At 42.8% G+C, this 26056-nt stretch overlaps 1 protein-coding gene across 2 annotated transcripts; it reads left to right on the top strand.

Annotated features, from left to right (window-relative positions):
* The first annotated feature begins 13597 nt into the window (after nucleotides 1-13597).
* On the top strand, nucleotides 13598-23608 carry VCAM1 (vascular cell adhesion molecule 1). Of its 2 annotated transcripts, none has more exons than XM_083445211.1 (7): nucleotides 13598-13941; nucleotides 15394-15669; nucleotides 17074-17394; nucleotides 18531-18797; nucleotides 19338-19604; nucleotides 19897-20241; nucleotides 21617-23608. In XM_083445211.1, exons 1-7 carry the CDS (start codon nucleotides 13884-13886, stop codon nucleotides 21775-21777), a joined length of 1695 nt encoding a protein of 564 aa, XP_083301337.1. In that variant the 5' UTR covers nucleotides 13598-13883; the 3' UTR covers nucleotides 21778-23608. The 2 variants fall into 2 exon arrangements, with proteins under 2 accessions (XP_083301337.1, XP_083301338.1); XM_083445212.1 differs by having other exon boundaries at nucleotides 13600-14801; nucleotides 14859-15669.
* Nucleotides 23609-26056: the final 2448 nt, after the last annotated feature.

Raw genomic sequence — 26056 nt, 5'->3', positions numbered from 1 at the left:
TGTGGCTAAGGAGATAGGTATTTGGCTTCTAACTTCAGATGTGGGAGCACATTGGAGCCAAAGTAAACAGGCATGTGTACACAGCCTAAGACAGCTCTTGTCTCCTTGTTTTCCTAATATATTTATTGCAAACAGTGAATCACCCTGTGCATTGTTAATCTGTTTAATTGCCTTCCCATTGGGAAATATGCAGCTGTGAGTCATTTCAGTTTTCTTGCTATGGTGGCGGCCAAACCTTTTAGCTTTTGTCAGATTGCTGGTTAATAGTTCAGAAATAACTTTCATCAAGTCCCACTCAGACCACCCATTCCAAGTACAGTTCTGTCCCTTTAACAGTCATGGTAACTTTATCCTGGCAACTTGTAGTTTAGACACTTCCATTTCCCAACATCCTTAATAAATGACTGTTCTCAGGATTATCTCTTGATTGATTTGGGAAGAGACCTGCCCACGCTCACAAAGGAAGAACCAACAGCATTCTGTGTTGCAGATATTAATATTGCGCAGTTTGGAGCGACTGGAAGCGTAAGAACTGACTCCTTTTGGAAGAAATTGTTGTCCAGGCCCATAAAAGTACTATTAAAATTTTTACTTGCAGAACTCTTCAAAAACAGAACATAAGCATCAAAGTTACATCCAAAAATATCCATACAATGTCTTGTGCTGTGCAGCACAGGCTCAGCATCTTAGAAAATATGAAATAATCCCAACAGACTAATGAGCAAAGGTTTCTCTCTCTTTAATAGCATCCATTTCCCGTGAGAGGTTAATTTACATCAGGGTTTCCCAGACTTGGGTCTCCAACTGTTTTGGTTTTTTACTACAATTCCCATCATCCCTGGCCACCGGTGCTGATAGCTAGGGAAGATGGGAGTTGTAGTCCAAAACCAGCTTTGCTTTTGTTTGTTGGTGAACACAGCGAAGCATTCTTCTCACTCATAATCTGTTGTGGTACAGTCAATACAGCTACTACCTGCATTATGGTTCCTGAAATCAAGAATATTGTTTCCATCCATGTTTGGGTACAACTGGACACCATTTTGAATCAAAATGGTGGACTGAACCTTTCAAAACTGCACTGATTTCGTTTGTTTCCTAGAATTCCCAAGAAGCACGAGTCTTATAGTCTAGTCTAGTCTAGTCTAGTCTAGTCAGTGCTTTTTTTCAGGGGGGATACAGGGGTATGCATACCCCTAAAAAATTTGTGAATCCAGATTTGGCCTCATTGAAGGGCAGTATTTCAATATGAGTAGGAAAATGAGAGTACCCTTAAACATTTTTTTATAGAAAAAAAGCACTGAGTATAGTATAGTATAGTATAGTATAGTATAGTATAGTATAGTATAGTACAGTACAGTACAGTGGTACCTCTGGTTAAGAACTTACTTCGTTCCGGAGGTACGTTCTTAACCTGAAACTGTTCTTAACCTGAGGTACCACTTTAGCTAATGGGGCCTCCCGCTGCCACCACGCCGCCAGAGCACGATTTCTGTTCTCATCCTGAAGCAAAGTTCTTAACTCAAGGTACTATTCCTGGTCTAGAGGAGTCTGTAACCTGAAGCATCTGTAACCCGAGGTACCACTTTATACCAATATCTATAGCTATCTTCAAGTTTTAAGAAGAGATCAGACCTTTGCACTCCCAACTTTTCCTGGAGCAGAGAATGGGTTTTGGGTCTGGACACCAGAATACGCTCAGTCTCTTACAGGCAATTTATACACCTATGTGCCATAAAATATTGGGCCTTCATTGGAAGTGACATAGAGAGTCTTGTTGATCGTGCCTAAAGTGCACTTCCTGTTTCACATGGCAATTCATCAGTTGATGTTGCGGTCCTGAAGTGGCGAATACGCATACACAAACACCCAAAGAAGACATATGTGGCTATTGTTGTTTGCTTGAACTGGGAAAAGGATGATTATGGAAGTTCCAGGAGTGTGGATGACCCTTCTTCTCCTACCCCCAAAATGCCCCACAAGAGTTGGAAGGTGGCTAGCTTAAAGAAAGTCCCTAAAACTCCCTTGGAAGAGAAAGACGTGTGTAGCTTAAAATAACAAAGAAAACCCAATCTTCAGGGCCATCGCTTTCCTCCTGAGATGGCACCAGGTGCTCAGCATTGTCATAGGCAGGATACTGGATCATAAAGTGGTCTTGCTGACGAATGAAAATATCTTCCAGCATAAGAGCCAGAGTTTCTCTCACCCCAAAGCCAACTAACACCAATTTGAGTGCACACTTTTATCCAGACAGCCAACTCCAGCCAAGTCAGCCCTTGGAGGAAATCTGTGGGGACAACAGGAGGATGAGGGCTTCCTTCGAGGGATATTTACCTTTGCCATAGCAGCACAGGGGTCAAAATAATGGTCAACATGAAAATGCAAAACAAAGAAGTCAAATGAAGCAAGGAGGGTCAGTGATCTGATGGTAAGAGGAAAGATAACAATGGAAATCTTGTGGATGTCAGTAATTCGGTTGGTAATTTATAGATGCAGTATCTCCTCTTGTCTGTTTTGCTTGGACATCCTGCCTCTGTTGTGTGTGTGCCCTGTGTGATAATTTGATTCTGAAAGCAACTCCGGTGAGAAGAATGCACGACACGGTGCAGAATTTGGGAAAACAAAATGCCCCCCACAAATGTTTAGAAGTGAAGGTGGGTGATGTTGAAATACGAAGTGAAATCTCCCGTCCAATATATGCCTAAGGATTGGTCTAGAACAGGCTTCCTCAAACTCTGCCCTCCAGATGTTTTGAGACTACAGTTCCCATCATCCCTGACCACTGGTCCTGCTAGCTAGGGATCATGGGAGTTGTAGGCCAAAAACCTCTGGAGGGCCGAGTTTGAGGAAGCCTGGTCTATAAGCAAGCGTGGCTAGGAATCCTTAAATATTATTGCACACCACCTCAGTCTCCACAGTAGTACAAGATCCAGGGATCCCGGTGCCTGCCCTTTGGGGATGAGGCAAAGCGGAGACTGTGGTGTCTTTAGGATATATGGTTTATTTACGCATATATGCAACCTGAGCCTATGATGTGGAGGAGTTCACGGCAATACACTCCAGTAAGGTCTCTTACTTCTCCCATAGGCACAGCACGATTGGATCCAAAACAGAAATCAGCCCTGCTCTCTGATTTCTTTCTGCAGCCTGTTGCAGTTTTTGCCAGCAAATCGCTACCAACTGCTATCCTAAAAATGCTGGCCTTTTATCTCCTACTTCACTACAGTACGTAGGAGCTTACACCCCTCTGCTATTCAGGGCAAACTGCTTTGTTCTTTGCCCATCTCCCTGCCCGTGTTAGGTTAATAACTCAGCCATCATCCCTTTCTCCATGCATAATTTTACATGCTTCTATCGTGTCTCCTCTTGCTCACATTTTCTCTAAACTCAAAGGCCCCTAATGCTGCATTCATGGGGGAATGAAAGCCAGCCCAAACACAGCAGAGGACAGGAAAAGGATGTTTATGCTGGCATTAACCCACCTCCCATGTGGTTGAAGCCTATGGCTACATTTCCTTACAAATTCCCATCATTTGGCGGGCAGCTAGCTAGTAATAACATGATATTTTGTCTTATATGAAATATTTGATCCCCTGGATAATCCAAACATCAGCTTTGACGTTTGCAAATCACCCCCCCTCCATCTATTGTAGTCCTGCGGACTTTGCTGTTCCAACTCATTAATGCTAAGAATGTTTCGTTTGCAAGGGAAATTTATTTAGCCCTTTGAAAACCCTCTATGCCTTGGCAGACAGTAAGGGCCCAAGTTCCTACCTGGCAGGAATATCTAAGAACTTGCAATTAATGTGGTAATAATAATAATAATAATAATAATAATAATAATAATAATAATAGTGATGATTTGATGGTCCAGCTAACTTCTGTGAAATGGAGGCTATGATTTTTCAGCAAGCAGCCAGAAAGAAAACCACCTTACTATTTTAGACCAAAGAGCCGAGGTTTTAATCGAAATCATTTTGCCGAGAACACAGTGCCCCCGCAATTGGGCCTGTTCCATCGAAAATACCTGCCGCGGAGATTTTAAAGAACATTTCTTTGTTCGACTGTTTGTTTAAATATTTATAAATGGCACTTTCATAGAAAATATCACTAGGTGGTGTACAGCATAAAAACACACAGCGCTGCAAGAATATCAAGAAAAAACATCAGTAGCGTGCCAGTAAACCGGTTGATGAAAAGGTCGTCATTCGAAGCCGTAGCTACAGTTTTTAAAAGACACGTAAGATAAAGCAGGGATGTCTTCCACCAGACTCCCACTGGCAAGGCATTCCAGAGGGCACATGGTGTTGTTGTTGTTGTTGTTGTTGAACTGTAGCTGTTTTTAGAATGTTTAACTATTTTAGAAGGCTTTTTGAGGTTTTTTAAGTATGGGTGTGCTAGGTGCCTTGGGCTCCTTTGGAAGAAAGAGAAGGTTATACTTTCAATACATAACAGCAACAACAACAACTGGTCTCTGGCGAAGGCCAGCCAAAACTCAGGGGCACAGGGGACCACCCAAAGTGTCCCATCAGAAGAACTCAGTGATCAAGATGGACAATGTTTGATTGGAATTGAGACACAAGAACTACCCACTCTGGAAGAATGGCAGATGAAGGTGATGGACTATATGGAACTGGCAAAAATGACTGGCAGAATCAGAGACCGGGGAGAAGAGACGGTGGAGGAAGATTGGAAGAAATTTAAAGACTACCTACAGAAACATTATAAAATTAATAAATGTTAGAATGACATCGGAGGGAGGTTAAAAGGTTATTAGTAATAATGTGGTGAAGGAGTATGGAAAATTTGAAGGTCAAAAGACAAAGAGTTAAAGGTTTAATATACTAAGATAAAGATTAAGATAAGATAGAGGGAAGGGATTTGCTGATTAAACAATTGAATTGGAATACAGTGAGGGGAGGTGTGGGGAAGTCTGGGAAACAAGTAAATGTAAGAAATACTATGAAAATGGAATTGTTTTTATTTCTTTTTCTTTTTTCTTTTTTGTACTTTTGTATGTTTCTTTTTTCTTTTTTCTATGTAAAAGACTTAATTAAAAAATATTATTAAAAAAAATGATTGGAAGTGAAGGGCAGTGTGGTGTAATGGTTAGAGGGCTGCACCTCGTAGACCGAGGTTCAAATCCCCACTCAGCTGGGTGACCTTGGGCCAGTCACTCTCTCTCAGCCTAGCCCACCTCACAGGGTCGTTGTGAGAATAAGAATGGGGGGGGGGCAAGAAGGGCAATCGCCACCCCAAGCTCTCTGCAGAAAAGGTGGGAAATAAATGCCATAATAAATGAATAAAAGCAAAATTCCCAAGTGCCTCTGCATAGAATTGCAGCCTTGGCAACTCAGTAATCTCTGTTGTTGACTCTCCCACTGTCCAACAGTTCTTCTTACAGGTACTTTTATCTGGAAAGTGTATTTTTAGGATAGGTTCCCTTTAGTGTGCATAGCAAAAGAGGCAGAAATGTGTTCAAGTATGAGCGGCTCGCAGCCTGATAAGAACTATACGCAGCCCCTTCTTGCAGACAAGCCAAGTGAATGGCGACATGAGCTGCTGAGATTGAGTTTCCCTTTCAAGAGGCTTGTTTGGCTGGGCATCAAAGACGGCAGTCCTTGTATTCAGATATACATATTTGAAGGAAAATGTTTTGCATGGCTGTGTCACCCTCTATCAGAGCGCAGAGTGAGTGCTCTTTGGAGATAAAGAAGCAAGTTTTCTTTTTAAAATAATGTGATGTGCATGTGAAATCCTGGCATACGCTGTCTGGCTGGGTGCTGGATGATGTTGAAGAATATTTCAATTCAATTGACTCATTTGATTCCTTAACTATGAAAATTTCTCAGTGTATCAATGTGCTCGTAAGTCCCTGGTTTTCAGCCAAATTGTACTTTGAGCGACATAAGAGGGTTTTTATTTTATACAAATCAGATACACATCTAAGCTAGTGGTTAGCTCCAGGCTGCTCCAGGCTGGTGTACCTCTGCAAGTATATTCTGCAACATGTCATTGATTCCCTTATAGCGCTTTAGTGATAGATTTATGGAAGTTAAAGGGCTGATCTGGAACAGAAGAAATGGAGGTGAAGGCATCTAAACCAATTAAATGTTTTCCTCTCAAAGATTTCTTTTCTTGAAACAACGTTTCTGCTAGCCAAGTTTATTTGAAAACAGGATGCGGACAGAAGGTCTGATATTAGAGAGAGCATTGTTAACTAGATTCATGCCCATTTTCACATTTTAAATTTGGGATTTCCACAACGTGCATTTGGTGCCAACAACAACAACAGGGCATTTCCTTACTTTCCTTTTTTCTGGATGTCATTTTTCTTGTTACAGCTCACTAGATTCATAGATAAGGTTTCGTTTCATCCAAAGAAGAACCACTGTTTCAAGGAAAGGTGAAAATCAGGACGTGGCTGGGCTCCTCGATGGAGGACCTTCTCACTCGGCCCTTCCCCACCACCACCACCCCTTTGCCTCTTCACACACACACACCCCACACACATGAGGGCCACAGTGTCAGGTGTGGAGAGTCCTCCCCTCCCTTTGGTAACTTCACAGATAAGAATTAACGTGTGGTTTCCAGGTGGAAAAATCAAAATTAGAAACAGAACTGCTAGAACCCAAAACTAAGATTTTGTCAAGAATGTATAACTTGCTGTTGAAATGGAACACACAGGATGAGACAGTGAAATCTGCAATGATTAAATGGGCACAAGATGTTGGTCATAATATACCGGTAATGCTGGCTGACTGGGAACGGTTATGGACCACTGGTACGAAATTCACAGCATGTAATGCCTTAAGAGAGAATATTATGAAAATGATATACAGATGGTACATGACCCCAGTCAGGTTAGCAAAAATCTATCACTTGCCCGATAATAAATGTTGGAAATGTAAAGAAACTGAAGGTACTTTTTTCCACCTTTGGTGGACATGCCCAAGGATTAAGACCTTCTGGGAGATGATTTATAATGAACTGAAAAAAGTGTTTAAATACACCTTTCCAAAGAAACCAGAGGCCTTTCTCCTGGGCATGGTCGGCCAACAGGTGCAAAAGAAGGATAGGACCTTTTTTATGTATGCCACAACAGCAGCAAGAATACTCATCGTACAGTATTGGAAGACACAAGAGTTACCCCCTCTGGAAGAATGGCAGATGAAAGTAATGGACTATATGGAATTGGCTGAAATGACTGGCAGAATCAGAGACCAGGGAGAAGAGACGGTGAAAGAAGATTGGAAGAAATTCAAAGATTATTTACAGAAATATTATAAGATCAATGAATGTTAGAATGACATCAGATTGAATGTAAAAGGTTATTAGTAAAAAGTTTAAAAACTAAAAGACTTAATATTTTAAGATATAAGATGATTAAGCTATATTATGATATTAAAATTATGACAAAAATTAATCAAGACAAAGGGAAGGGATTTGCTGATTAAATATATGATTTGGAATACAGTGAAGGGAGGTTTGGGGAAGTCGGTGAAATAAATTAATGCAAGAAATTTTGTGAAGATGAAATTGTTTTTATTGTTGTTTTTTCTTTTTGATGTTTTGTGTTTTTGTAACTTTGTATTTTTTTGTTGCTTCTTTAGTGTCTGTTATTTTTTGTTTTGTCTTTTGTGTTAAAACTTAATAATAATATTTTTTAAAAAAAGAATTAACGTGTAGTTGAAAGATTTATAGTCCTTTTATTACAGCATCATGCTGCAAGGACAAATACACAGCTCTCCGCAAGGAGGGCAGTGGGCTACTCTAAACCCTCCTTCCGACTTCCACAGCATTTTGGGTGCCAACAGGGAGTCCCTCCCTCCCTCTGACTTCTTTGCTCTTTGATACGTTCGGACCTCCGGGTCCATGGTGAGGGGGTGTTCCCCACACTCTCAAGTGACGTCTCAACTAGCTGCTCCCTCCCTTCTGATTCTGCTGTCATTATATCGTAACTGGGTAACTCCCCCCCTAAGCTGTTCAGCTCCTGTCTCTTTCTCTGCTTCTGAACACGCTGTGGACAAGAGGGGGGAGCTCTTCCCCCACCAGCTGTCCATCGAAGAGAAGCTGGTCTGCCCTAGAAAGCATTCCCCAGTCCTCTTCTTCAGACCATTCCCTGACACGCAGCAACTCCCACGCCCACAATTAATTTTGTTTAAAGCAGAAGTTCCAAGTTGGGGGTGGGGGGGACTCAGGAGGAGCCAGGCCTGAGTGTAGTGGTTAGGAGTGGTGGATTCGTAACCTGGTGAACCAGGTTCGCGTCCCAGCTCCTCCACATGCAGCCACTGAGTGACCTTGGGCTAGTCACACTTCTCTGAAGTCTCTCAGCCCCACTCACCTCACAGAGTGTTTGTTGTGGGGGAGGAAGGGAAAGGAGATTGTTAACTGCTTTGAGACTCCTTAAGGGGAGTGAAAGGCAGGATATCAAGTCCAAACTCTTCTTCTTCTTTTCTTGTGACATACTTCCAGAAGCCAGCGTCACTTGGGCCACATGAAATGGAGGAGAGGGGTGTGTGAAGGTGCAAGGCAAGAGTGTGGCACCCAAAAACGCCGCGTCATTTGGTCCCGCGCTCTCGCACAAGTAAAAAGCAGTATCTTCCAGGATCCAACCTATCAGAAGCTGGGATGGCTTCTGTAATTCCAGGATATCCCAGTCAAATTGGGATGGTTGGTGGGTATGTTCACCCTAATGGTCCACTATCCTCTGGGAAGAGGTCAGCTGTATTTTGATAAATCTACCAGTGTTTCTGTCTTTCTTGCCTTCTTGTTTCCACCTCCTTTACATTCCATTCCAATCTACATAGAAGACAGGAATTTCCCTTTATTTCTGAGAGGAGGATTTATTAGAAATTCAAAGGCAGTTGCTCAATACGTTGGCAAAGACGGATTTTCACATTTTCCACCAGAAGGGCTGGTGGAGGGTTCAGCTTCAGCCGTTCCATGAAATGGGGCAAAATTCGAGGGCGGCCAACTTTTTGGCCTTCGCCATTAAGAGTGGATTCCTCTTCAGACGATTGTGGCAGGTGATTGTGGTTATTCCCAAACTGCAAAACTTTTTCCACCTGCTGATTTGTAGATCAAGCTTGGCCCAATGAGCAGACCAATGTGTTGTTTTCCTGGTCAGCTCACCTACAAACTAGGGATGAATATTGGAAAAAAGGGTACGCAGAGAAAATGCAGAGTAAAGTTCAATGATTCCGATTTCTGCTCTGTCTACCGAGGTGGAAAACACTCATTTAGTTTCGGTTTCCTTCAGACAGCTTCATTTCCTGGTTCCATTCTGTTTCTGAATTTTGAAGTCACCCCATTGTTTCCACTGGGAGGGCCACCCAAGTCTAAATTAAAGTAATTTTCTTTTAAAGTCCCTTCCTGGAATTAGGAGCAACAACAATAACAAAAATCCCTTTCAATTATTTGGCTATGGCAATCCCTGCTAGGCCACTAGAGTATAGAGAAATAAAATCACAGATTACTTTGGTAAAAGAGTGAAAGAGCTTTAGTTACCAGCCATTCTAAGGTAATTAAAGTCGATCTCTTGTGTTTCTACCCTTTATGAAATCTCTAGTTTATCTCTTTAAAATATAACCTGTGGCCAATTTCTACTGTGTATTAGGGGTATTATGGACTGGGGGTGGGGTGCAGGGTACTGAGGAATGACAGTTTTTGTGTGGCATTTTTCTATATTTATTTGTTACAATTCTATCCATCCTTTACATCAGAAACCCAGGTCAGCAAACATAACCTGTTCTTCTGCCCCATTGTGTGGGCTGAGAGATAGTGCTTAACCTAGGTGGGTTAGCGGGAACATCTAGAATATTGCCAGGGCACTTTTCAAAATAGTGTGCAACGGTGTTCTCCATTACTGTTATGTATTGAAGTTCTCACCCTGGCCACCAGGAGTATCGTGTGTATATAGTTTTCACTCAGGTCCACATCAGTTACTTTAGGCGGAAAACCCTGGGTTGTTGTTGCTACAATGTTGACAGCCTATAAAAGTCGGCTGAGCTGTTTACTGTTCAGTTCTGTTCTAGCTTACAAATAAAGAGCTGCTTTGGAGAAATTGCTGCATCGTCTGCTATGTCTATCCACTATTTAACAATTACTGTCCCTTCAATGTGCATTTCCACAGACTTTTTATTCATTTATTTTAATTCCCTAGTCCTTTGAAAGAAACCGGGGCAGTGATCTACTGATATACAGAAAATATATGCTGCATATCCGCATACGAAGGCAGCTTAGTCACTGTCCAGCTTCCTATTTTGACTATTTTTATTCATACATAAGTTATATACATAGTGAGGAAGAGGAGCACAGCTGTGCAAAGTCAATAGGTCTGCCTCAAGAGTGGGAAACAGAGCTCTGTGCACACATGTGCTCAGGAAGTGCTTGAGAGGTGCCCCTTTGGCACAAAAAGGATTATAACCATTCCAGCGTCACAATGACAAAAAATGGGGGACAGGGATGACATGGGGATGGTTTCTGTATAAGTAAAAGTAAAAGGTAAAGGACCCCTGGATGGTTAAGTCCAGTGGACTTCAACAATGGGGTGTGGTGCTCATCTCGCTTTGCAGGCCGAGGGAGCTGGTGTTTGTCCACAGACAGCTTTCTGGGTCATGTGGCCAGCGTGACTAAACTGCTTCTGGTGCAACGGGACACTGTGACAAGTGCCAGAGTGCACGGGAACACTGTTTACCTTCCCTATTTATCTACTCGCACTGGTATGCTTTCAAACTACTAGGCTGGCAGGAACTGGGACAGAACAACGGGAGCTCACCCTGTTGTGCAGATTCCCTCAGCAGTGATACCTATTTATCTATTCATGCTGGTATGCTTTCAGATGGCTAGATTGGCAGGAGCTGGGACAAAGAGACAGGAGCTCACCCTGTCACGTGGATTCAAACTGCCGACCTTACAATCTGCAAGCTCAAGAGGCTCGGTGGTGTACAGCACCCCAAAAGATGCAGAGAGAAAACACCCATGAAGCCAATGTGCTTCATGTCTAAATTCGAACCCTGGTCTAATCCAGGGTGAACATATCAGACAACATAGCAATTCTTCAAACAGCTCTTGTTTATTCACAGGCCAGAACAGAACTGAACTGAAGGGTTCAGCCAGCCTGCTTATATAGAGCTCCACTAGAACGCAACAGTAACCGCTTTCTGTAACTATCCAATCACTGAACGTCACTTTCAATCCCTTATTTGCATATTTGGACCTGAGTGAAAACGATCTACAGTATCCCCCTGCTGGCCCAGGGTGAGAAGTTCAGTACATAACACATTGGCTCCTTTCTCAATGCTTCAATGGTGAACAAAGTTCGGCTTGTCAGATTCCCTTCCAAGTGCATGACACATTGATAGTGCTTAGCAATTATACAGCTTCTGTCACACTCAAAGTGCATCGCACGCATCTCTAGTTGCAACGAACCAGAAAACGAAAGGATCTGCCTTGTTTTCATGCTGCCTGGGTTTGCAAAAGAAATAGCTTTTTTTCCACATAAGGAAAACTGTCACCCGGGGTGGCCTATCCTGTTTCGCCGTCTGAGGCAAAGCAGGAAGGTGCTGTCCACCCTTGCCAAACCCCTCACTTACGAGGGCTCCTGCAAGATCTCGCTCGAACCTGGAAGCCACCACAACCACTTCTCCTCACTTCTCCAGTGACAACAGGATGGGTGGTTTGCTTGTAGTGGCATCTTTTGGATTCTGCCACCTGAGCCAGTTGCCTCAGTCTGCCTCATGGAGGGGCCGGCCCTGCTATCACCTGCTCATACGAGGGTGGGGATAATGGACCATGCAGAACTGGCAAATTAACAGCAAAAATAAGATAATCTAATGAGGAGCGTTTTATGAAAGAACAGGTGCCTTTTTTTGTACTAAAAGAAATATAATAGTATGATGAACTCACTGAGCAACAGAAGTAATTAGATTATAGCATTGTGGGTTATGATTTAATAGATAGAAGGAAGAAACAATAACTCCATGAAAAACGGGATGGGAAGTCGACGAAAATAAGAGAAAAAACATAATTGTGTATTGGATTGTATATGTTGAAAATGTTGAAACTTAATAAAATATAATTGGGGAAACAGTAGAGGACAAACAAGTGCAAGCAAGGACTCAGCAAGACTCTTGTACATTATGGGATATTTTTAAGGGGATATTTATTGAAATTATTCATGGCCACATTCATGGAATGTTTCTGGCCTTTGTTTTTAAGCTTCAGTTTTAAAATTGGGTTTTTAAAAAATGGTATTTTATATTTTGTCATGTAAGGTGCCTCATCAGGGCTAAGTCCTAAAAGTAATTAAATAAAGGAGTGACGAGGGGAGGAACACAAGGGTGGGGAACCTCAGGCCCAGGGGCCAAATGTGACCCTCCAGACCTCTCTATCTGGCCCTTGGAAATCTCTCAAGCCCCACCTCGATTTCTCAGGCCACACACCTCACTGTTCCTACTTTGCACCGTCCTTTGGTGTTTTTGCCTGGCTGCAATGTGCCCTTGAAGTCTTGCATGACCGGATGGATGAGAGAAGTCGGCGCAGAATTTAGGCAAATGTAGCAAAAGTAAAATTTGGTGCTCTGCCTCTGGCCCTGCCCAGCTCTGAAATGTGGCCCCTGGGAGGTTGCTCAGAAAGGACTGTGGCCCTCAGCCTGACAAAGATTGCCCACCCCTTTGCTAATGAGTACAGGTCAGGCCCTCAGCCTGACAGATCAAAGGACCGTGAGCCAGTAAAGCAAATAAAAACGGGAACCTTAATATAGGAATTGTTACAACAGCCCTGCAATGTTGGCCAGTGTTCTCATTCCCTCTTTGCAAGGGGTTTGGGGGGGGGTACTAGAACCAAGCGAGAAAGAAAGAGGCTCACTTAAAGTCCTGTATATGTTGTCACTTGAAGTCATTTAGGGTCATTTAACCCTTTTTCCTCACCATTTCCCCCCGGTAGAACAAGCCCTAAAATTCCTTCCTGTAGGCAGATGAAGATGATGGATTTTTCGGAACTGGCCAACCTGACTGGAAGAGTCCGCGATCAGAAAGAGGAGGAGTATCAGGAAGAATGGATGAAATTTAAAGACTATTTAGCTAACTATATTAAGATAACTTAATTGGGAATGCTTGCAAATAATAGATAGGCTAAGGATTCAAATATGTAAGGATAAGGTTTAAGATGTTTAAAGTTAAATCAGAAAGAATGAAAGATGTTATGTGATCAAGTTAATTTTTTGAGAAAATCGATTTTGGAGAACTGTTAAAATGATATGAAATTCAACCAAGGGGATTTGAGGAAGTCACTTAATAATGTTACCAAGATTTAAACAGGATGTATATTATGTCTGTTTGTTTGTTTTGAAATTTTGAAAATTAATTTAAAAAATTGGAAAAAAATAAAATTCCTTCCTGTTAGATTTTCATTTTTCTCCTGCACTTAAATTTATTTTCTCTTCCTTTCTCCTTCTCTCTCTCTCTCTCTCCCCCCCCCCCCCCATTCCCTTCTTGACAGAGAACCTCTTGCTTTTCTTTCATGCTGTTGTCAGGGGGTTTTTTTGTGTGAAACAAAATATAGCTCAGGAAGAGGGAGAAAAGCCCAGGGAGCGAGTCCAAGTCCACTCCTCACTGAGGGGAGTTTCACTTTTCACTCTTGCTTTATGGGGTTTCCCGGCATGGAAATTCCAACTTTGTCTTGCCCACCTCACCCCTTCCCCACAGCCGCCCCTCCTTCACTGTATATAAAAAAGAAAGGGATGGGGTTTCCTCACACTGCTTTCCCTCTCGGAGCAAATACTTTCAAAAGCCTCGGCTTTCACTTCAGAAGGAGCAGCATCAAGGTTTTGAGACTGGTTTCCTTTTCCCTCTCGATAACGGTTTAAGACGAGAGGCAGCCAAATGTCAAGAGGAACTTCGTCAGCGTTGACTGCGCTTTTACTTATGTCTGTCCTAACTTGTGAGTTGTGTGCTTTGCTTTGGTATTTTTCAGGAGGCGGGAATTCTGTGCTTTTAGATATATGCTAGCATTGCTATCTGTTGAGTTTCGGCTTTGCCTGCCCACCCTGCCCTTCACTTCAGAAAATAAACATACAGCTGTAGTTTGTTCGATGTGAGGCATGTTTTAAAAAATTGCATGCTCAGTCTAGCAGTATGAGACACTTAAACTGTTACTTTATAAATGAATGGTTTCAGCAAAATAGCATCACTCGCGCAAGGAAGAAATTTCAATGATAAATCTAAATTATTTAGGTGCAGAAGAAGCCCCTTAATAAGGGGGTAGTTCTAATCCTTATTTGAGAGCAAAACCTGCAGTGGAACTTACTTATGAGTAGGGGTGGATCAGTCCGTTTCGGTTATCCCTGTTTATCATTTTTCCAGTTATCCACATTTTGCACTTTAGTGTGAATTTCTGTTTTAACTAACATATGCATTGTTGCAAGCAATTAAGTTCTTTTCACCAATATATTAATTATTATGCACACTTCCCCACAAAATATGCATTTTTTTGTTCGGCGAACTGTATTGCAAAATTCAAGTAAGTGCGAATTTTGAAGGAGAGCTGCATGCATTTTTGTTTTGGAAAGCGTGAATTTGCTTCAGCTTTAAATGTGAACGGAACAAAATTTCTCCTCCATCCCTACTCCTGAGAATTAGTGACTTCATGCATAAGATTGTGCTGACAGTCTGATCCTGCCTGTGTTTCATTAATAGCATAAATTATTTCCCCTGAATTCAGTAAGACTTACTTGAAGTAGGTAGCCATGTCTGTTAAAAATGTCTACTCAGAGGTAAGTCCTAGTGAATTGAATTAAGAATGTCTACTCAGAAGTAAGTCCTATTGAATTGAATTAAGAATGTCTACTCAGAAGTAAGTCCTATTGAAAGTGGGGTTAGGATTGCAACCTAAATCTTGCTGAGTTCAATGGGGCATATTCCCAGCCAGGTAATTTTACATTGGAATTCCTGCCCAAGTACTTATGCAATTTTAGAAATGCTGTTACAGTTGTATGCAAAATCAATTTGTGTATTAAACAGGTCAAGTGAAATGAATTAAACAAGGCCTTTGGGGCAATAATTCACCTGCTGTCGGCTGTTCAAAGCAGTTGGTGACAGGTGGATCTTAGGTCGCCAGCAAGCATAAACTTGTATAGGTTTATAAACTGTCACAATTGTAGATTTAACCCCAGGCATCTGAAACTCAGTACAGTATTTGCTTAGACAGTTGTGTGTCTTGCTTGGCAGAATGTGCCATTGAATTCAATGGGGTCTGGACTGGAGATGACTTGTTGAGAATAGACAATCTGATGGATTTAGACATTGCCTATATGGTGGGGAATGCCATTAGAGGAAAATATAAAGCCTATCTGAATTGAAGAGACTGACCCTGTTTCTTTCCCTCTTCTTTCAGCTAAAGCATTTGAGGTGGAGGACATTGTGCCCGGCCACCAAGTTGCCGCACAGATCGGTGAAGACCTGAAGCTATGGTGCAACACAACTGGCTGTGATCGCCCCACTTTTTCCTGGAGGACCCAACTTGACTTCCCGTTAGGTGCAAATGTGAGCCAACGGGGAAGCAGCTCAGTCTTAACGATGAAGGTTGGCTTTGAAAACGAGCACGAATATCTCTGCAACACTAGATGCGGTGAGGTCAGGAAACAACGGAGGGTGCAAATTGACATTTACTGTAAGTAGTATTCCTGCACAACCCTCTGAAACAATCACATTTCAACCTACTAATAGCTATAACCCTTGGCGCCGGTTTGTTTTTTCTGTTTTAGTTGCATCTTGCTTTTCTCACGGTCTAGATCCAGGATTTAACGTGCTCATTGTTCCACGCGCGTCTCATTTGATCTATGCTGGTTTCTGGGTTTGTTTGCTTTGCTCAAGACAATCCAGATTACAGAGAGAGGTTGCACACCAGTTTATACAGTGTGAATAAATTGAGTAGCATTCTCCTGGGGTGAGGGGCCTGCAGTGGCGTAGCGTGGGTTGTCAGCACCCGGGGCAAGGCAAGTAATTTGCGCCCCCCTGCTGCACTGTCCCTCCCCCAGATAGTCCCTCGCTCTCTCTCCGCACCGCACGCCAGGCACCCTCCCCTCCACAGTGGGCGGTGACCCGGCGGCTCGGATCGGATTCGCACAGCCAGCACTGCAGTGAGAGAGAGTGAGTGAGCCAGGTAGGGGCAGAGAGCTGCGAGTGCGAGCACCCCCCCCCCAGATGTTGCGCCCGGTGCGGCCGGCCCCCCCTGCACCTCCCATGCTACGCCACTGGGGGCCTGCACCCCCTCCTCAAAAAAGTTCAGTTAAGCAATTTTGGACCCACCACTGTATTAGATGGCCCTGAGTTCTGGTATTGTGTGAGAGGAAGAAAAAACTTCCCATTACCTGCTTTCTCTGCAGGGTGCATTAACATACTGAATAGGTTGTGTTGAACAAAATCTCCATGGAAATCCTTCTTAAGCCTCATTGAAGTGAGCAGGAGGTGAACAGAGCACAGTCAAGCTCTTGAAGAGTTTCCAATTGAATATTGTCAGTGAGGGGGGACGATTCCCCAGTACAATGGTACCTTGGTACTCGAATGGCTTGGTTCCCGAATGCCGAAAACCTAAGTAGTAAGTGTTCCGGATTGCGAACTTTTTCGGAAGCCGAACGTCCTGCAGCCAATCGGAAGCCACCCCTTGGTTTTTGAATGGTTTCAGCTGTCGAACAGACTCCCGGAACGGATTAAGTTCAAGAACCAAGGTCCCACTGTACAGATGGAGCCATTATTATTTAAAACACATTGTAGAAATTTTCTGTGTTGCTTTCTAAATACACGGAAGCAAGTGGGTCCTTCATATTTTGATGCAGCTGAATGAGTACTTGTTCAACAAACATGCAGAATTTGGAAAGTTCTTTCTGTCAGGGAAGAATTCGCATATGAAAACCCCCTCACCGCTGCTTCAGTTTTCCTTCAGCTGTGATAGGTCTTAACTTGAGAAGCAGATCATACTCAAAACACCAGAAACCTGAATCTAGGGTGTGTGCACAACATGCAGACATTCCACTTTGAGCCTCTCTCGAGTAACCTTTTCTCCTTCTATTTCTAGCATTCCCCAGTGATCCTGTTATAGAGATCAGCCAGCCGCTTATTCTGGGGGAACCAGCCACTATCACCTGCCGTGTTCCTAAAGTGTATCCCGCTGACCGACTGGAGATCTACTTGGAGATAGAAGGGGAGGTTCGTCGGATGACAGAGTTTTCCCGAGAACCCCTTATCAAATCTGTCGAGACGAAAAGTGCGAGCATGACGTTTACTCCCAGTGAAGAAGATAATGGGAAAGAAATCACATGCAGAGCTGAACTGCCAATTGATGAGATGGAGTTTGAGCCCAAGGCGAGGAAAACAACACAAATACTGCATGTTAACTGTAAGTAAATTGAGACCATTGGTATTCAGGGATACATTATATGTACAGGAGAGAATCAAGACCTAGGGTGCAGCACTGATTAATTATCCCATTATCATCATCACCATCATCAGTGTGGATGTGACTTAGTTTTCATTTTCACACACTGTAAAGGTAAAGGTACCCCTGACCATTAGGTCCAGTCACAGATGACTCTGGGGTTGCACACTCATCTCGCTCTATAGACTGAGGGAGCCGGCGTTTGTCCGCAGACAGCTTCCGGGTTATGTGGCCAGCATGACTAAGCTGCTTCTGGCGAACCAGAGCAGAGCACGGAAACGCCGTTTACCTTCCCGCCAGAGTGGTACCTATTTATCTACTTGCACTTTGATGTGCTTTCGAACTGCTAGGTGGGCAGGAGCAGGGACCGAGCAACGGGAGCTCACCCCATTGCGGGGATTCAAACCGCCAACCTTCTGATCGGCAAGCCCTAGGGTTACAAACACTTTGGGTTACAGACTCCGCTAACCCAGAAGTAGTTAAGAATTTTACCTCAGGATGAGAACAGAAATCGTGTGTCAGCAGCAGAGCAACAGTGGGAGGCCCCATTAGCTAAAGTGGAACCTCAGGTTAAGAATGGTTTCAGGTTAAGAACGGACCTCCAGAACGAATGAAGTTCGTAAGCAGAGGTATGACTGTAATAATAAATCTATCCCATTTTGGCTCTTGATTTGGCCATTGTTTAATGTAAACCACTTGCTGGTTTTTACTACAATTAAGCGATGAGTACACCTTGATAAGTAAAGAAAATAAATAAACCATATGGAAGCAATAATACATACATATCAATTTCTTTTGAGAGACACTAATGCTTTGTGACATACGAAGTAGATCTTTTGGCACTGGCTGCAAAAGGAAAATTAAAACTGGAAAGAGTTAGATGATATTGCTATGATCTATTTTGGAGATCCAGATGTTTAATCTGATTTTTCTTTCCTTTATATTATTGGTGTTGGTTGTATTGTTGCTATGTTTGTATTTTGTACACTATAATGTAATGGTCAGAGCTTTGGGCTAGCACAATAAACTTACTGAACTGAATGAAAACGTTTAACAACATACACTAATGACAGGTTTGCAACGTGGTTGTTTCGTAGATGCCCCCAGACGTCCAGACTTCTCCATCCTTCCTGCTGGGTCAGTTAAGGAAGGAGAAAGTGTTACTTTGCAGTGCCTTGCAAAGGGCAACCCTGCTGCCAAGGTCACCATAAGGAGGAAATCAGCCAGTGGAAAAGTGGTCCTTGATAGCAAGGATGGAGTCGTCCACATCCCTAGAGCGACTCCTGATGATGCAGGAGACTACGAGTGTGAAGCAGAGAATGAGTTTGGGGAAGTCAAAAGGGCAGAAACACTAAGTGTGGAATGTAAGTTTGAATAAATAAGCAATACTTAGCATCTATTTTATTTATTTGTAATTTACTCAATGAATTTATATGCTGCCTTTCTTCTGAGGCACCCAAACTGAGTTTTAGAGCTCTACAGTTTTGCGATTGACTCTCTGGCAGATAAAAATAAAAACACAAACAGCCCTCTCCCCAAGCCCTCTCTTCCTTCTTACAGGGCAGAATGGTGTCGGTATCATATTTCTGAGTGCCCTTGCCCTGTAAGACAGGTCAAGACTGACCAAGCACTCCTCTTCTTGCCTTCAGATGTGTTTAGCAGAAGACCTTCGTGTTCTGGAAAGCGCTGATGTTAGCATAAGCTGCTTCGTGAAAGCTTTTGCTTTGAAGCGTGTGGTGTAAATAAATGAAATAGATAAATGAAAAAACAAATCTCCATATTCTAGCTGTGGGGCTAAGGTTGTGAGGTTTGTCTTAAGACCAGCCAGGGTATCTGCAGAACACACCTCACATCTTTAGTCAAGGCTTGGATAAAGTGCATCCTTTTTGCATTTTGTTTTCCAGATGGACCAAGGAATACAAGGATTGTCTCTGTGCCTTCTAGCACTGTGAAGGAAGGAGACACCGTAACTCTGACTTGTTCCACCTATGGGAGTCCCACCCCAAAGGTTTTCTGGAAAAAGCAGCTTTTGAACGGAGGCTCTCGGCTCATTTTGGAAGGTGCTACTTTAACCATAAAAGCCATACAGGCAGAAGCTATGGGACTTTATGAGTGTGAAGCAGTTAACGTGGCTGGGAAAGAAAGCAGAACTGTGGAAATAATTGTTCAAGGTAAATAAAGGTTTACAGCGAAACAAGTTCAGCTTTGATTTCTAGGGCCAGATTGTGTGCTCTTCACTTTTGGTTAAGGGCAGAGATGAAATTGACTTGCCTGCTAAATCCTTCTCTTCAGTTTTTAGTGCTGGAATACTCCCCAGCTCTGAATGCTCAAATGTTTGCCAAATATTTGAAAAGTTGAGATATGTATGTGATTCTTGATTTGACAGTATTTGCACAGTGTAACTCAACCTTTTTATCTGGATTGATTATGAATGCCACTAAATATATCCCCCTTTTTCTCCAGTCTTGTCACCCTCTACTCCAGAAATGTCACATTCTACTCCAGAATTGTCACCAACTGCTTCAGAATTGTCACCCTCCACTCCAGAATTGTCACCCTCCACTCCAGCATTAACAGATCAAACTGAAACTGTTACTGAGGTGGATGATTTTGCCATTAAGAGCACAACCTATAATACTCAACATCAAGTGACTGACAGCAAAGGGGACGATCCGGAAAAGGAAACTTCCCTCACCACAAACGGAAGAATCTTTACAACGTATACAGCATCCAGAAACAATACGATCACGTACGCAGTGAAAGTTGATGATGTTGGAAACAGTACAGAAGAGGACAAAATAATCAAAGGTAAGTAATTCACTGCCCCTCCCCAACTATTGTCTCCTCACACCAGAGATGTGGCAATCATGGGAGTTGTAGTCAATCAATACCTGAGTTAGCCAAAGAGCTAACTACAGTCATACCTCGGGTTGAAGTAGCTTCGGGATGAATATTTTTGGGTTGCGCTCCACGGTGACCCAGAAGTAACGGAGCGTGTTACTTCTGGGTTTCGCCGCTTGCGCATGTGCAGACGCTTAAAATGATGTCACACGCATGCGCGGAAGCGGCGAAACACGACCCGCGCATGTGCAGTTGCGTGTTACGTTCGCTTCAGGATGTGAATGGGGCTCCGGAACGGATCCCGTTCGCATCCAAAAGTACCACTGTACTTAGTTGCAGTATAAGCTCTAGGTGGTTTACAAGAAATATTAGGATCCTCAATAAAAATAGATTAAAACTAATAATAAAAATAAAAATGAAGCATGATACCCGAACAACATCCAAGTGTCGGGATGTGCTTGTCTGAACAAAAACTGTTTTGAAGACATGCCGAAAAGAGTACAGCAAAATTGACAAAGAAGTTAAACCATGGGAAATAATTTAAGGGAGGAAAAACAGAAATACCATGTCTTCGGCAACAGTTTAGGTGATTTATTATGTCTCTTTACTCAAGAAGATGTAGCAGTGGAAGAAACTGTCCATTTTGGTTCTCTCCGTTTCTCCAGTTTTCAGTCTTAAATTCAGTTCTCCACATTTTGCAGCAATTTGTGTGTTTGTGTTTTTTAAAAGAAACTCACAAGAAAATTCATCACCATTTTAGCATGAATTTCTCTTAGCAAACACTTTTTTGCTTGCACTTTTAATGTGCACATTTTTGCAAGCAATTTGCATTTTTGTATGTTATTTTTACTAATACCTTCATTTCTATGCACACTTTTGACCTAGCCTATCCATTTTTGTCAATATTATTTACATCACAATATTCGGATAGGTGTGGATTTTGAAGGATTCATATTGAACATATTGTTTCAGAAAGTGCGAATTTTGTGGATTTGACTATAAAGGTGTACCAAATTGAATTTTTCCTCCATCCCTAACAATGATGCAAACAATTGAGTTGGAGGAGGGAGCAAGAGTGATGTTAAATTCAGAAGGGAAGGGAATTATTTTGTTAGGACAGGGCTAACCAACATGGAACACTTTGCATGATGTTGGACTACAACTCCCATCAGCCAAAGCAAGCGTGACTAAAGGTCAGGGATTATGGGAGTTGTAGTCCAACATCATCTGTAGGGCAGTACATTGGCTACTCTGTGTGAAGATGTATTGTCTTTAAGGTAGCACTACTGATATAATAACTCAACTTCACTCAACTTCTTTATCTTCCCCCCGATTTCTGCAGAGAGGATAGAAGAGCCAGATTACGTGACTCCTGTGATCATTGCTGTTTCTTCGTTAGCAACGGCGGCTGGGCCCATGGCAGCCCTATTGATTTACATTTTTCGAAAGGCGAAAATCAACAGATCCTACAGCCTGGTGAACTCCCTGAAACCCAAAGTATAAACAGAGCAAGAGCAACCACATGTTTTCTGCAAGATTAACAGGCGGATAATGTCGTGCATTGCTTTGATGAACTTCCTCATCATAACTCAATGTGATAAACCAAAAATACGCACTTTCGTGAGAATCACCGTGGTGTAGTTGTTAAGTGTGTTGGGCTAGGACTGGGGACACCCAGGTTTGTCCCTACGCAGCCGTTAATCTTGCTGGGCTCCCTGGGGTCAGTCACTCTCTCAAGCTAACCTACCTCACAAGGTTGTTTTAGTGAGAAAATGGGGATGAGGCTATGGGTGCTGTCCTGAGATTCTTAGTGGAAGGACAAGGTATCTGAAGAAGCGTGAATGCACACAAAAGCTTATACCAAGAACAAACTTAGTTGGTCTCTAAGGCGTCACTGGTCAATTATTATTATTTTTAATATATATTTCGACTGTGTCAGACCAACACGGCTACCTACCTGAAGGTTTTAAAATGTGATATATACAGCTTCACATCTTTTGGTAGCTAAGTTAAGGGATCTGTGGGCAATGGCAGACTGGGGGGTTTCAAATTTCAGCACCATAATTTCATTCTACATCATAGTTGTGGTGCCCCTGAAGCTCTGCACCCAGTGGAACCGAACCACTCAGGCACTCCTAAATCCACCTCTGTCTGCGGGGCAGATGTTACCTATTAATAAAAGGTCAATAGCTTGCTTTCGAACTGCCTTCACAGAAGGAAATCCTGGAAGCATTCGACCATCCTTAGAAATAGCGTATATTTTATAAAGTCACAGATCTGAGGAGGAAATGCCCAAACTTGCCATGGCCCTATTAGTTCTGTGCCAAAGCATTTCCTTCCACATATAGCGGAATAATTGCCGGATGGTTCAAAAAGCAAGATTGGTGAGTTTGTATTATTACAGAGTGTGGGGTTCCACGCCCCTCTAATCCAACTGAAGTTAGGGATTTTAAAGACCCACTGATTTCAGTGGAGGTTATTTTAAAAGACACGCTTAATCTTTCCATTGAAATAAACTGTACTTCTTACAGTTGGGCAGATCCACACCACACATTTGAACTAACGTGACATCGTCTCTGTATACATACCCAATCCTTTCCGTCATTTTCAGCAATGCAATCTGGTAGTTTCACGAACCTACAGCAGTGTAAAGTGAAGTTCTATGAGAAAGACTAGCTGGAACTCTTAACATGTTCCTCAGCACCCATGCCAGGAATCTGGGGGGGGGGGGAGCTGCAACAGTTAAGCTTGTTTAAAACTGTCACAACATGGTAGTGTGTAGGCAATGTTCTGTGACGTCATTCTCTATGACTGAATAAAACTAAGGCTGCAATCCTATGCACGCTTCATAGGGCATATTTATCCGAATAAATATGCTTATGATCACATGGCAGAACGTCCTCCACTCATATTAAGTGGAGTTCAAAACATGTGTTGTCTCCCTAAATTCTAACTACAAAACAACAAAACTGACTTTTAATGTCTACTTTGAAGGACGCTCTCAACTGTAATTTTACAAAAATTAGCTTGTACAATAGCACTCATGAAATTCATTCCCAGCGGAGTGATGATATGTCCTTCTGAAAAGATTTCCGACACCCTCACCTGCAATTTCATGTTCTTGGTACTTTTACGTCTTGCACAGTATTATTTAAATCTGTTTGCAGCAACAAAGTTTTTTTTTATCCTGTGAATAGAATATTCGTGTTTACATTACCTCCGCTCCCATTTGTAAAATGTTGTTCTGCTAAACAGCAACGTAGCCGAAGTTCTGTAGCTAGTTTATGTGTTATTATTACCTTTGTAAATAAATGCCCTTTTCCTTGCTTTGTAAGGGTTGCTGTTTTCTTTTGGCCCTTGTGAGATTTCGTAGAATTGTTTAGTTGTTTGCTGTAAACCGGGGACAGGGAACCTGTAGCCTTCCAGATATTGTTGGACTCCAATTCCCATCAGCCCCAGCAAGCATGGCCAATGTCTAGGGAGGATGGAAGTTGTAGTTCAGTAACATCTGTGGAGCCCAAGGTACCCCAGCTCTGCTGTAAACCTTGGTTTGCTTAACCACACCTGACTTCAGCACTGCAGCTCTCTCAATCAATGGAAATTAGCTAGTAGGACTAGGAACTAATGAATGTTGATGTTGCCCCACAAGGTGTCTGTCTACTTTAGCAGTGGCAGTTGTGCTAATGTAATTGACAGTGTGAACCTAGGGCGTGAAGGACGGACTGCCTGAAAAGAACATCGGAGGGTGGTGGGTGAGAAATTTCACAGCAGGCCTTTCAGACCCCTAACATGTAACCAATAGTCACCAGGGCGTCTGCAGGATTTTTTCCAGGTTGAGGGCAAAATACATACCGTACATACAAAACTAGTGTTTGAGAACGGACTACCATTTCTGGTAAATTCCAAGCTAGGTAGACCTGGCCTCTGAGAAACTTCTATACCATCTCTACTCCTCTGTTGTTTCATGATGAGTAGACCTGATGTGTGTGATTGTATCTTGCCAATGAAACTCTTAATCTCACTTCTGGCTCCCATCAACCCGCTCTTGCCCTTGATTAATTGCACCGCTGATGCAATCAACTTTAACTTGCATTTCCCCAAATGGCAAGAGCAGCAGGAGAAGAGATTGCTACACTGCTAAGTGGTCATAAACTCTGCATCCCACCCCACCCCCAGTAAAATGGATGTAACAATATTGGGCTACTTTGCAGAGCGGCCATAACCCACACTCTCTCGATACAGCCCCCATTCCTGCTTATATCCCACTTTTTCTTTCCAAGGAAATAACCAACTTGATGTCCCCATTTTCACTTTTATTTTTACAATGATGAGAGCTCTTTCTCTCTCTGCCTGGGATGATCCTATGGCCGTTGGGGAGTGCTTCTGAATATTCTCCTATGAAATATTGGCATTGGCAGGGAATTGTTTTTTAATGTTAACAAATTAAATATTAAAGTTTACAATATTTAATAAATTTTGAGTAAGACCCGAGTAAGAAGACCACTTTCTGCTTTGGAAAAGAAGCAGTATTTCCATACGAGCCTTTTGCTCTTATCATTCTTGGCCACTGACTACAGGGTTGGAATGTCTTGTAGCATTTGTGTGATTCTTGGGCTTATGACTGCTAGTCTAAGTACATTAGCCAGCTCAACAGCAACCATTCTGCAGATTAGGAATCCTTGATCCAACTTGCCTCTTCCCCAGTAAGCACATAACCTCTTCTAGGAAAGCTTCTCTTCTGCCAAGATTCCAGCATTGATTCTCAGCAGCTTTTGACATATCCCTTCATGCAAACATTTGATAGTTTGTTTAGAAAGAGAGGAATGCAACCACTTTTTGAAAATGGTTTGCTGTTTCTGCTCTGCTGACGCCATGTCACGTACACAGAAAGAGCTGGCAAGGGCTCCTCCAGATGGGTCTAATTTTACACATTCAATTTGAAGTTAGATTGGTGTTAAATTGCCCTTATTATTTCAATCAATGCAACAAGGATCCTCACAAATGTCTTAAGGCAGTGGTGTTTTAAGGAATACGGCAGGGAGGGAAGGAACATGGGAGTTTACTGTATTTTAGTTTTTGTCCAAAGGCTACCCTAAAACCACGTGGTAGGATGAATAAGACTGACCTTTCTACCACACACTGTTTCAGACTAAAGATGCGAGTGGCGCTGTGGTCTAAACCACGGAGCCTCTTGGGCTTGCCGATCAGAAGGTCGGTGGTTCGAATCCCCGCAACAGTGTGAGTTCCCGTTGTTCTGTCCCAGCTCCTGCCAACCTAGCAGTTTGAAAGCACGCCAGTGCAAGTAGATAAATAGGTACCACAGTGGCGGGAAGGTAAACGGTGTTTCTGTGCTCTCTGGTTTCCGTCCCAGTGTTCCGTTGCGCCAGAAGCGGCTAAGTCATCCTGGCCACATGACCCAGAAAACTGTCTGTGGACAAACACCAGCTCCCTTGGCCTGAAAGCGAGATGAGGGCCTCAACCCCAAAGTCACCTTTAACTGGACTTAACTGTCCAAGGGTCCTTTACCTTTTTACCTACCTTTTGATTCAGACTTATGGTGTGTGGCTGGGTGGGTGGCTGTGTGTATTCTGCAACGTGTCACTAGTGATGGATTTATAGCGGACCACCCATATGGACCATGCACACATCATTCTTTGTCTTTAAACTGGACAGCCCTTCAAAAAGATGATGGTCCTCTGTAAAGTTGGACATCTTACCATTATTTGCTGATCTGCCTTTGCCCCCCTGCAAAGTTCCTTTGCCTTCCTGAAGGCGCTGGTCC

This window comes from Podarcis tiliguerta (genome assembly GCF_965153285.1).
Source record: "Podarcis tiliguerta genome assembly, chromosome: 6".
Lineage (NCBI taxonomy): Eukaryota > Metazoa > Chordata > Lepidosauria > Squamata > Lacertidae > Podarcis > Podarcis tiliguerta.
Note: the sequence above shows the minus strand (reverse complement) of the source record. Positions and strands in the feature narration are given on the sequence as shown.